We start from the raw sequence: 12738 nt of genomic DNA, 5'->3' as shown, positions 1-12738 counted from the left end.
AAAGTTGCTTAAAATCAATGGGTCGAGTGTTGGTTTCTTTAAAAGTGGTTGCACTAATGCAGCTTTGAGGGTGGAGGGAAAGATGCCAGTGGACAGAGAGCAATTAGTAATATTTAAAATATTGGGACCAAGTGTCTGTAGGATTTCTTTTAAAAATCTGGTTGGAATAATATCCAGAGGGCAGGTAGTGGATTTCATCTGGGAGATGTTTTTTTCCAGGGTGAGCATAGAAATCTGGTCGAACATATTTAACATGGGAGGAGGGACAGGACAGATGACTAGTGCTCTGGACTCTGGGATGATCTGCTGTCTGATGGCCTCCACTTTGGTTGTAAAATGGACTAACATTTCTTCACACATTTCGGGTAATGCTTCCAGAGGCTGACTGGATGGTGGACCAATTGCTGCATCTATAATAGGACTCGAGGATTGTGACTTTGAGAGCGGATTAATTTAGAGAAATATGAGTTTCTTGCCTCCTTGACGGCACTCTGATGGGGTGCTCCTTCCATTCCGACATCTCGCCACTCCGACTAGTGGCTTCCGCGTGCGGTTAGGGTTAGGGTTAGGGTTAGGTATAGGGTTCGTTAACGTCGGAAAGGCGTCATGTTGGAAAGGCGAAATGCACCCCACTCTGTTAGGCGGCCATGCTTTGTCTGAGTATATTCAGAGATCCTTCTTGCTTATCTTTTTGCCATCTCCGTTCTGCTCTTCTACACTGTTGTTTAATTTCCCTTGTGTGGTCATTTAACCAATGTAGGGCATTTGGTTTCTGATATTTTGTTTTAAAAGGTGCAATTTTGTCCAGGATATTTGTGCAGGTACTGTTAAAATTATATACTAGATCATCGACAGAGTGTTGGGACTGAGGAGGGATGGAGGAGACGGCCGTGAAGGCCTGCTGGAAGCGAGAGGCAGACTTCGTATTAAAAACACGCACATAGGAAGAAGATAGGGGCTTAGGAGCCGGGCATGGAAGAAGTGTTTGAATAAGCACTGTCTTGTGGTCAGATGGCGGAAATTCTCTGATGTCGATGTTCTTCAGAGAAAAACCATATGAGAGCACCAGGTCCAGTGTGTGGCCCCTAATGTGTGTGGGACCAGTAACCGATTGCACAAAATTGAAAGCTTCATACAATTTGATAAAATCGGTTGCAAATATGGACTTAGAGGGGCAGCAGACATGTAGGTTAAAGTCACCTACGCACAGCACCCTGTCATATTGGGGCATGATGAGTGATAAAAATTCAGCAAATTCATCGAAGAACCTTGCACAGTACTTAGGCGGCCTATAGATTAAGACACATAAAAGGGGGGACTTACCATTGATTAAAAAACAAAAAAATTCAAAGGAGGTGAAACTGCCGAAGCGTAATTGGGAGCATTTAAAATTGTCTCTAAAAATAACAGCAAGACCGCCACCACGGGTTACTCTGGGCTGGTTAAAATAGGCGAAGCCTGGGGGGCAGGCCTCTATAAGAGGGGCTGTGTGTTCTGGCATCATCCATGACTCTGTGATCATAAAAAAATCCACATTGTTGGATATAATAAAATCCTGACATAAAAAACCCTTTTCCTTTAATGCCCTAACATTTAGGAGACACATAGTGATTGGGGGGGTGGCAGGTGGCGTGGAACGTGTTGGTTTGATATGGGTAGAGGGTCTGGCTAAGTTATTGAAATTAACCATATGCTGATTAACTGGTCTGATTATATTACATTTATTTACTCTATGTGCAGAAGGGGTGCTCAGGAGGGGCCTATTTCCGATGAAAACTGGAATAAAGTTGGTACTGGTTTGATGGGGGGTGGTGCTGTCAGATGGACAGTAGAGGGCGTCAGAGCCCAAGGAGGCTGAGGGTAGAGGACAGGCTATAACAGTGACATTAGCGTTCCCAGCACAAGTGTTACCAAGTGCCATCGTACCAGCAGGGCCCGTTACGTTTAAGAGAGGGCTCTGGTCCTGCTGGGGAGAACATCATTTGAGGCTAAAAGCAATAAAATCTATACAATTTCGGGTGAGTGCGGCTATTCCTTTGGTGTTTGGATGTAGCCCGTCTTGTTTGTATAAGTCCCTCTGAGTCCAGAAAGAGTCAAAGTTACTGATAAAGTCAACTTCAGTGGCAAAGCAGTAAGTTTGCATCCATGTATGCAGATTGAAAACACGGCTGAAACGTTCAGTGCTCTTGAACATAGTCGGGATGGGGCCGGATAAGACACACCTCCTCCCTAAGCTCTGTAGCGAGCGATGTACTTGAATGTGTCCTTATATTATCATCTCTTTACCCAGATACAGCTCAAGCGGAGTGAGGAGGTTTTTGACCATTAATATTTTTTACCACTGACTTTGTCATTCTAATTAATGATGGACAAACAACTATCTCCACAAGTTGGAGTTAGGTAGTTTGACTGATAGTTTGAGGATCCAATGGAGTTAGGAGGTTTAGTCAGAGGCGCTTTTTAATACTTTTAATTGGTTCAATATTTGTAAAAACCCACACACAGACGTAAAGGGTGTTCAATTGCACTGATTTATTTTTTAAGTAAACAAAATTGAGCTGCTTTCTGCCCAACAGTGACAACCACCCCAATTGTATATGTTATGTTATGTTATGTCTACCATAAAGATTGGGCTAACTAACATTGTAATCGCTAAAAAAAGTTACAACTTTAGATACAATTCACTACAAGGTATGTGAAAGCATTAAGTGACACATTTTTTTCATTTGGTAAAATGTGTTCAAACCCTTGGTTGGTTAAAGGGACATTTCACCCCTGGAAGAAACTGACCCAATGGTAATGAAGTTTAGGACTCAATTATTATTATTTTTGTGAATGATCTGTGTTTTGAGATATATAGTAATCTTCGAACATCTCGTGACGTTATTTACGTCACGAGATATTACATCATTCCTTTCCGCACTACATGTTGTCTCGACGCGTCATGCAGCCAGCGGACAGCCCCCCACCCCCCTCCTGCCAGAGATTTTAGACACAACAGAACACAGAAAACAGCCCAAACTGCGCATTTGTTCGAGGACCTTTTGTTAAATTTGAAGAGTGACGCATTACTTTACCTGAGTTACATCTTCTGATAGTTGTACTTGAATGTTGACATGAAATAATAATCCTGTGTAGTGTTTCATAAGCGCAAGCGTGAAAGAATCCAAATACAACGTGGAGATGGTAAACAAACTGACTTCCAGTGTTGCCAGATATTGTGAAAGAAATAAGAAACCAGGTCTATGAAAACAAGCCCAAAAGAAGATAACTAAGCCAAGAGCACTTTAACATGGGATATTATATATTTGAAAAATGCCGATCTACAAGCTCACAACACGTTGCGATGTTACCCATTGTGAGCTTGTAGATCTGCTATTTTCCAAATAATCTTGAGGGGGAAAAAGTGCAAAATGTGGAGTATTTTTTAATCGTTTAACAACACATATTTGGTTGGGGCTTCCTGGCACAAAATATAATTTCAGATCGGGGTCCGTGGAAAAATACATGAACATCTTTGAGAACCACTGGTTTAAACAACAATCAAAACATTTGGATACAAGCCCAAATATCAACTACATTTTAGAAAGAAGCCGCTTATAATAAGCAGACATGGCAACACTGCCATGCTGTTTCAACGTTGTTGTTGGAGATCCCACCCACACCGCACCTCCCCTGCCACAAGGAGGGGCAGTGCACCAAAAGCATTATGGTCATTGTAGTAATAAGCAGTCCAGTCAAAAGCTAGTCAAACACACAGATTTCATTATTTTTCTGGCCATAGGGTGCACATTTTAAATTGTGCTACTGTTATCTACTACAAATACTATTACCATTGAGTGATTGCAGTTTCTTCCAGGGGTGAAATGCTCCTTTAAGGTCTGTACTGTTTATGATCTCATCAAGAGGTCACTGATTTATTGTAATTTCTAGGCAACGCTGAGTAGATCTACAAGATAATATGTTGCTTCGTGATGTGTTCTTAATTTGTAAATATGTTCTTTTAGGGCAACACCCTACGTGAACATTTAAACATAATAGGAACAACTCTTAGTATGTGTTGATACAATCAATGATTTGCATTGCTAAGCACTTTTAGATTGATGCAAGTCACACTAGAAGTAACAGTTGCTGTTCCCTTAGCGGTGTTCACTCTCCATTCCGACATCTCACCACTCCGACTAGTGGCTTCCGCGTGCGGTTAGGGTTAGGGTTAGGGTTAGGTATAGGGTTCGTCAACGTCGGAAAGGCGACATGTCGGCAAGGAGAAATGCACCCTCCCTTAGCAGTGTAGTTGGATCGTTCAATTTAAAATTGATGCTTCGATGCAAGATAAATTGTTTCCATCTATTACATTTAAATCTATTCCTTTCCATCTTGTTAAAGCTGTGAATAAAGACTATTACAAATCTCCATCATGCTAAAGATATAAATAGATTTTCTTACTCCCTCCCATCCTGTCAAAGATTTGAATAAACATGCTTATACTGCTTTCTAGAGCAGTGGTTCTCAACCTGTGGTTCAGGACCACCAGGGAGGTCCCCACATGATTTTGGGAGGGTCCCTACATGACAGTAAAGTAACAATTTAAGGACTGTTAAGACCTTTTTAATACCTAAAAAAAACAATATGAAATGAAAAAAAAAACATTACTGCATCAAAAGTAATCAACAAACTATACTATAAAAACTGTTCAAATATTGGCCAAATTGTCAAACAATATAAGAAAGATATTTGTTTGAAAATAGTTGATTAGCGTGGCGAGGCGTTGTGAGCTTATAAATCGGCTATTTCCACAATATTTATCTCTGGAACCGAGTCAAACTAAATGTAATGCCTCGACTACTACAATTTCAAGTGCTTGTTGGGGTGGGGGTCGTTCAAATATGATTATTTTAGGGGTCTCCAGTTCAAATATAATTATTTTGGGGTCATCCTCAGTTCAAATAAGATTATTTTGGGGGGTCCCCAGTTCATATCTAATTATTTTGGGGCGGGTCCCCAGTTCAAATATAATTAATTTGGGGGGTTGCAGCCTGAAAAGGTTGAGAACCACTGATCTAAAGTATTTGCAGTTAAACAAATCAATCAATGTATAAGATCATTCTCATCAGTAAAATATCTCTGCCCAGATTCTTTCATAACTCACCAGAGGCTTGATTGCTAGCTGAGTCTTCTGATGCAAGTACAGGCCCTGCATAAGGAGAGGAGGATTATGAAGTTGTGTCTGTGAGTTGACATGACATTCATTCCATGTGATTCTTGTATAGAATGACATTCATATCTTTCCAGTAGAAATACCACATTTATTTGGTAACAAATGCATGTTGGCCCCTGGAACAGTTGACCAGACCATATTGAAACATGACTCCAGAACGAGCTATTCTGGATTAGTTTTCTCTCATGACAATACTTTGTATGTACATTTACATTATAATGTACAGTAGGCTATGTTGTTTAGAAATATTGACATGATGGATTATAGGTCTACTGTATAGTAATGCAAAGAAACACATCCACCCTATGATAATGTTGTTGCGTGTGTTGGCCCTTGTTCTTTTAAACTAAAGTGACAACTGCTGTAGGAAAATAATTTAAAAAAGCTAAGTGGGAAAAAAAATCAATTGACATTTGATCTTACCACAACTATCCAACATGTGGGGTTGGTGTTGTTTAAGGGCATCGTAAAATGCTGCTTTGACGCGTGTTCCCCCTGGATCTAGCACAGTTGTATACAGATTCCTCATTTGGTCCTGCCTCGTCTTCTCTGCTCGAATCCCAGTATACAGCTCAGGATGGACCATGATTCCTAAACTGTCTACTATAGGCATCACTGTGACAACCTTTTGAATAAAATCTGCCCTGTGCTGTTTCACAACACGTGCTGTTTGCAACAGAAAAATAGAGAGGTTAATTGGCATTACATTTATCAGAGAAAATTACATCATTATATCAATGAAAAATAAAGCTCTGCATCTCTACATCCCCACATACATAAGACATTAAGGATATACACTCAAAGGTAGCACAAGTAAACACCTTACTCAATGGTTAGTCAAGCATTGAACTATATTACTGACAAAAAAAACTCACCTTTTGCTTCATCCATTTTTTCTGAAGTCAAGTCGACACCAGCATCCTGTTGTACACAAAGTGTTGTACATAAGAGTCATTTTATTAAATCATATCATCACTGAACGCTATTAAGCAATGTTATTACACTGGTTAAATGCTTAAATGCTTGGTCAATTACTGAATTCAGTGGTCTGTTATTTTTAAATAATGACCGCTGCTATCAATAACAAACCACTGCTATGGACAGAGCCTGAGCTACTGGTTCATATCAGCCCATGGTGATTTGTTTTTGCCATATCCAACATGGTGGCGCCAAGTAAATAAACACAATGCAATTTACTGCTAAACAGTACACTGAAGAATGATTATGAAAATGTTTGAGGAGAGAAATAGACAATGTAGTACCAGAACATTGATTCATATTTGATTGACACTAACTACCAGTTTTGCGAGCCGACAGTGTGACACTGTATACGCCTGGCATAATCTAATAATAACTACTAATAACTACTTTCATACTGTACGTAATTAAATCCTTTCAAATCAATAACATCGTTTTCTTGGGTGATAAAGACCCCTCTGCTTTGCATCAGGGTCTATCACCCTGTCCGGGCTATTTCTCAACAATGGCTGGCTCACTATCAATTATCCCTTGTTTATGTCTTGTATGGTATGGTAGGAAAAATCGCTCAAACTTACCATTGTGTTGCTCAATCAAGCCACCAACCATCAACAACCCTGCTTCACCAGATCAGCAACTTGTCTTTTCTGTCATGTCAAGTCTGAAATGGAAATAAAAATAAAACCACTTTGTCAGGGAGAGAAAATAGAAACAATGGTGATAAAGGCTAGGAACTAGTGGTGCCCCCCCTCGGCCAGGAGGTTAAGGATGTTGAGAACGAAGGAATGATGGAAAAAAGAAAATAAGTAAAAACCTCGTTATTCATATAAATATTTTACGCGTGGGGCGCACAAGCCTCATAGTGAACAGGTTGTTTACAACATGGCACAGAAACAAACAAATGTCTGATTTCTTTGGTGGGCCCAAATCAATTAAGAACAGCACAGAAGCAACTAGCATTGATACATCGCCACCTGAATGTGTAAATAGCCGGAGTCTATCGAGTTGTTGACAAGAGGGAATTACCATCACCCCAGAGCTCAAGATCACATTTGGAATATCGTAAGGTAAAAAGATAATAGCTCATTTATTTGGTTAAAAGCTCTATTGTACTGGAATGTGTATTACCCTGGCTGGCTTGGGTTTTGTAAAGAAGAAATTGCTCTCGACTTGTTGTGTATATTAAACACAACATGTTTTGCGCTGTGCCAGACTGTTTATGTCCTGATGGGCTGCCATGCTATAGTCTACTGTATTGTGTTCTGGCCGCTGTGCCAACTACTAATGCTTTAGTTTACTGTAACTATTGTGTTCTGACAGGCCACTGTGCCTTTCAACTGCCAAACTGTAATATGTTTTGAACTTTTGATAATTGGTGGCTTGCCATAGTGTATAGCCTATTTGTTCTGATGGGTCTCTGTGCCATATAGCCTGCTGGCCACTGTGTGTGCGCAAATCCTATTGTGTTTAGGCTATTTTATAATACATTGCAACCTGAGCACACGACAATTCTGCACTTAATTCTAAAAAGATTTATGTTATTAGAATTGCTGTATCAGCTAAGCCTGGCAGCCAATGCAATCTGTTGTTAGGAAAACAACGCCATAGTAGTGTGTTTTATGTGACGGTATTGCCAGAGTCGCTGTCTGCGGTGCTGTAGGAAAAACGTTTCCCCCTGCGCACATCGAACACTGTGAGCACTGCAAGTACATCATCCTAAATAAACCTACATTTAGCACTAACCCTGAATAAAACCAGTAACTCCAGTCTCCGTCTGCAAAGTATATAAGCCAATAAAACAATTAACCACAAGCAGACAGTCACAAAAGTATACTAAACAAACAATGTACTGTGACAAATAATGCATATTTCCATCTCACAGCTTACATGTCCTTAACGCACATGTCAGAGGTGTTCGACAGGCCTAAATGGCAGGATTTCAAAATAATATATTTTGCAAATATTGCAATATGCAATAATGCACAATAAGCCATAGAAACACAATAGATTGAACTTGAGTGAAAGAAGACCATGCAATTAACAGGACAGGAATCGAACCATTGACGTTCCAGGCTGCCACTGTACTCTTTGAGCTATATGGCCACACTGTTGCCGTCTGTTGATGAGCATAAGTCTTTCCTTCTGTCATGAACCAAGCCCCTGTTTCACTAACACTACTCTAGATCAGTGGTTCACAACCATGTAGCTCGAGACCCATAAGAGAAATTTGATGTCTCCCCGGGACTCAAACTTGTGAAAATAGCTGATCTACAAGCTCATAACGCTTTGCGATACGAAAGGTTGTGAGCTTGTAGATCGGCTATTTTCACAAGGACGTATGACATACATTGAAAAGAAATACTCACAAATAGAATTTCATGTTTTTGAATGATTGCTACAGCCTTTGCCCAATTGGAGTAAGATTGGTTTCAGCGCTATTTGGAATGACCATAGTGCCGTGTAGCAGCCAGAACTCTAAGGGCCCTATCTTGCACACCTTACCCCTTGTGCCTAAACTTTTTGGTCATCTTTTACTATTTGAAAAACCTTTTAAAATAGGGAAAATGAGCTGGTAGATCGGCTATGAGGGCTGTGTAGCAGCCAGCACTTATAGATGTGAGGGCTGTGTAGCTGCTAGAACTCTAGATGTGAGGGCTGTGTATGTGTGTGTGTGTGTGTGTGTGTGTGTGTGTGTGTGTGTGTGTGTGTGTGTGTGTGTGTGTGTGTGTGTGTGTGTGTGTGTGTGTGTGTGTGCGCGTGTGTGTTACTTCTTTGCCGTGCTCAAACATACGGACGGACGGACGGACACACACACACGGTCAAATGTAGAGCGGCTGGCACCGCTAAAAAAAACACTTGCCTCTCTGCAGGTCTCTGTGCAAATGTTTCTATGTCAACTGTAGATGCAGTATGAGGATATTATTGTGTCATATCACCAGCTGTTACTCAGAAGCTGGAGAATAAATGCAAAATCTTAATCGTAGTCGTAATGAGCAGTTTCAGGAGCACAAGTCTATTGAAATGTCACATAAACTGTTTTATTTGAAATCAAAACCACCTCCAGGACAGTAGCTCTATGCATTTTAGACCACATGTAGGCTACTTGGGACAAAAACTATGCAATCGAATGCAAATTAATGTAAATAGTCGGTGAATATGATATTGTTGCTACATTTAACATGACCAGGGACGGCATTCGGTTAAAAGATTCAGTGCCGCTACGCCGTGTTGGGAAGAAGAGGGGAAAGCAAGTAACTGCTGTCAATAGTCCATATAACCTGCCACAAACGCATGTCCAAAAAGAAAACACAAGTACTAGCGTTAAATCAACATAAATGTTTGTTTTCTTATGAAGTGCTTCTAAATTGTTCCAGTGTGTTCCTGTCAATGTATTCCATGCTGTTTATTATGGTGTTCTGTTCTGTTTACCCGTGAGCCACAACGTCCATGTCTGTGGTGCACATGTGTGCGCAACAATGCTAGACTGCCTGGGATCAGTTCACTTTACAAGTCGCAGATCTGGTTTAGACCAGATACAGAAAAGGCCTTTGTGCGTGCCTATTTGTGTGTGTACAAAATTACCGGATACAGTAGGTGGGCTCTACACAGGATTGGATCACTGAGCAGTAAACAGACCTCCTCCCTGTAATGATATGAGCAAATCCTATTTGCCTACTCGATTACTTTTGCCTGTGTTGATCAGTACATCTGTTGACTAGTAATGCCTAGCTAGCACACACAGAGCATGCGCAAGAATCTCATTGATTCATGTCTGAAAGCCCGCGAGTGAACGTTGTTGTTGTGCCTCTCCTGTAACCACTACCAAGATTCAACCAGTAAAGAACCTCTACTCTTTCAATAACTTGTCTTCATTGAATGAACCCACAAACACAAAGTAATACATGGTGTCAGAACTGGCTTGGAAGAGAAGAGTTTGAAAATTGGAACGATACACGGAATCCACGGAGAAAAAGGAATCCGAGGAATTCGAGGAATGTAAGCTGATGCAATAAACCGGCTGAAAAAGACGACGACGTTACTAACCTTTGAGAACTGTAAACGGAGCAAGAATGGAAGCTTTACGTCCACCAGCAGCTCTTCAGCTAACAGGTAACGTGGCTGAAACTGGAAGAGATTCAAACAGCGTTTTGAACTGTATCTAGCTGCAATTGGAGCTGATGAAAAGAGTGCTAAAATGAAAGCATCAGTTTTCTTGCATGTCGTGGGAGATGAAGCACTAGAAGTGTACAATAACTTCACCTTTGCTACTGAGGCGGATAAAATGAAGCTACCCAAAATAATGGAAAGGTTTGAGGCTTATTGCATTCCAAAACGCAACGTGACGTTTGAAAGGCACAGATTCTTCACATGTGTGCAGAAAACGGGAGAAAACATTGATCAGTATGTGAATGAGCTGAGAAACAGAGGCAAGACATGTGAGTTCGGTGGATTGACAGAATCACTGATAAAAGACAGGATTGTGTGTGGCATCACAGATAATGGTCTGAGAGAGAGACTGCTCAGAGAGTCAGATCTGGACCTGGAGAAAGCCTTAGCACTGTGTAGAGCTGCAGAGACAGTGAGATCTCAGGCTAAAGAGCTGTTAAGTGACACTAGTTGCAATGTAGATGCAGTGAAAAAAGACACACACAGATTCAACAAAAATAAGACCTTTGATGTGAAAAAAGGGGCAGGACAACCATACAAAAATAAAATGGCCAATCAGAAATCTTGTACTAGATGTGGTACACAACATCCACCTAAGCAGTGTCCTGCATATGGGAAAAAATGCAATGATTGCAATAAAGACAACCATTATGCCCGTTGCTGCAAGAACCAAGCACAGAAAGGCAAGGTAGATGCAGTCGATGACGAGGATGAAGTGGAGGAATTCTACGTGGACGCTGTAAATGATGATGAAAAAGGAGAAAATGATTGGATCACTACACTGAAAGTGAATGACATACATCTTCCATTCAAATTGGATACCGGAGCAAATGTGAATGTCATGTCAGAGACTGATTTCATGAAAATAAGACCCAGACCAAAAATACATAGAGCAAACATGAAAGTGACAGCCTATGCAGGTGCAGATATACCAAAGAAAGGAAAATGCATTGTCAATGTGACACACAAAGACAAAGTGCATAAGCTATCGTTTATCATTGTACCCAGGGATGTACAGGCCATACTAGGATTATCAGCCTGTGAGAGACTACACCTGGTGAAGAGAGTCTTTGTCGTGGACAGAAAAAAAGAGACTATATATGATGAACTCATGGAGGAGTACAAAGACCTGTTTCAGGGTCTAGGCTGCCTGCCAGGAGAACACACTGTCAGAGTAGACAAAAGTGTGCCACCAGTCATACATCCATGCAGAAAAGTCCCATTTGCTCTGCAAAAGCAACTGAAAGCAGAATTGGACAAGATGGAGAGCCTGAAAGTGATTCAGAAGATAGATGAGCCGACTGAGTGGGTGAGTTCCCTCGTTGTAGTGGACAAAAAGAATGGAAAACTCAGAATATGCCTGGATCCAAGAGATCTGAACAGAGCTATTAAGAGAGAGCACTTCAAGCTTCCTACTCGTGAAGACATCATGGCACAGTTTGCAAATGCAAAATATTTTAGCAAGCTAGATGCGTGTTCAGGATTTTGGCAGATGAAGCTGGACGAGCCAAGTTCAAAACTGTGCACGTTCAACAGCCCATTTGGCAGATATAGATTTCTAAGACTACCATTTGGTATTGCTTCAGCTCCTGAAGTGTATCACAAAACAATCAACATGATCTATGAGCATGTAGAAGGAGTTGATACCTCAATGGATGACATCATTATATGGGGTGCCACCAGAGCTGAGCATGATGAGAGACTGAAAGCTGTGCTAGCAGCAACAAAGAAAGCAAACCTGAGGCTGAATAAAGAGAAATGTCAGCTGGGTGTGACAGAGTTGACATTCGTGGGAGACAGCAGTGAAGGTGTCAGACCAGACCCACGTAAGGTGTCTGCTATCGAAAACATGCCAAGGCCACAATGCAAAAAAGATGTGCAAAGATTTAATGGGATGATCACATACATGGGAAAATTCATACCCAACCTGTCAGAAAAAATGGCCCCACTGAGACAACTAACTGAAAAGAACATAGAATGGCAGTGGAATCATGAGCATGAAAAGTCATGGACTGAACTGAAGAAGCTGCTCACAGAGGAACCGGTCCTGAGGTTCTATGACCCAGACAAACCTATCAAAATATCATCTGATGCATCACAGAGTGGGCTCGGTGCAGTTCTACTACAAAAATATGAGGACTGGCAACCTGTAGCATATGCATCACGTTCTATGACAGACCCGGAAACGCGATATGCACAGATAGAGAAAGAGCTGCTCAGCATCACGTATGCCTGCGAGAGATTCCATCAGTTTGTGTCAGGACAAGTAATCAGTGTGGAGACTGATCACAAGCCCTTGATTACGTTGTTCCAAAAGCCACTAAATGACTGTCCACTCCGCATACAACGAATGATGATCAGGCTGCAACGCTACT

The 12738-nt window shown here is 41.1% G+C and overlaps 1 protein-coding gene across 2 annotated transcripts in view; it reads right to left on the bottom strand.

The window, feature by feature from the left end:
- Positions 1 to 12738, bottom strand: part of LOC311052378 (NACHT, LRR and PYD domains-containing protein 3-like) — a 70484-nt gene that overhangs the window by 44433 nt on the left and 13313 nt on the right. The window contains exons 2-5 of one of the 2 annotated variants that reach the window (XM_084067309.1): positions 6775 to 6857; positions 6094 to 6139; positions 5642 to 5884; positions 5150 to 5194 (exon numbers count right to left, since the gene is read on the bottom strand). In XM_084067309.1, coding sequence (XP_083923435.1) covers positions 5150 to 5194; positions 5642 to 5884; positions 6094 to 6139; positions 6775 to 6777 — 337 coding nt within the window. In that variant the 5' untranslated portion in view covers positions 6778 to 6857. Of the gene's footprint in view, positions 1 to 5149; positions 5195 to 5641; positions 5885 to 6093; positions 6140 to 6774; positions 6911 to 12738 lie in introns of those variants that run through there. The other variant, XM_084067310.1, reaches the window with a different exon arrangement.

Source organism: Gymnoscopelus microlampas (assembly GCF_963454915.1).
Source record: "Gymnoscopelus microlampas genome assembly, chromosome: 9".
NCBI lineage: Eukaryota > Metazoa > Chordata > Actinopteri > Myctophiformes > Myctophidae > Gymnoscopelus > Gymnoscopelus microlampas.
Note: the sequence above shows the minus strand (reverse complement) of the source record. Positions and strands in the feature narration are given on the sequence as shown.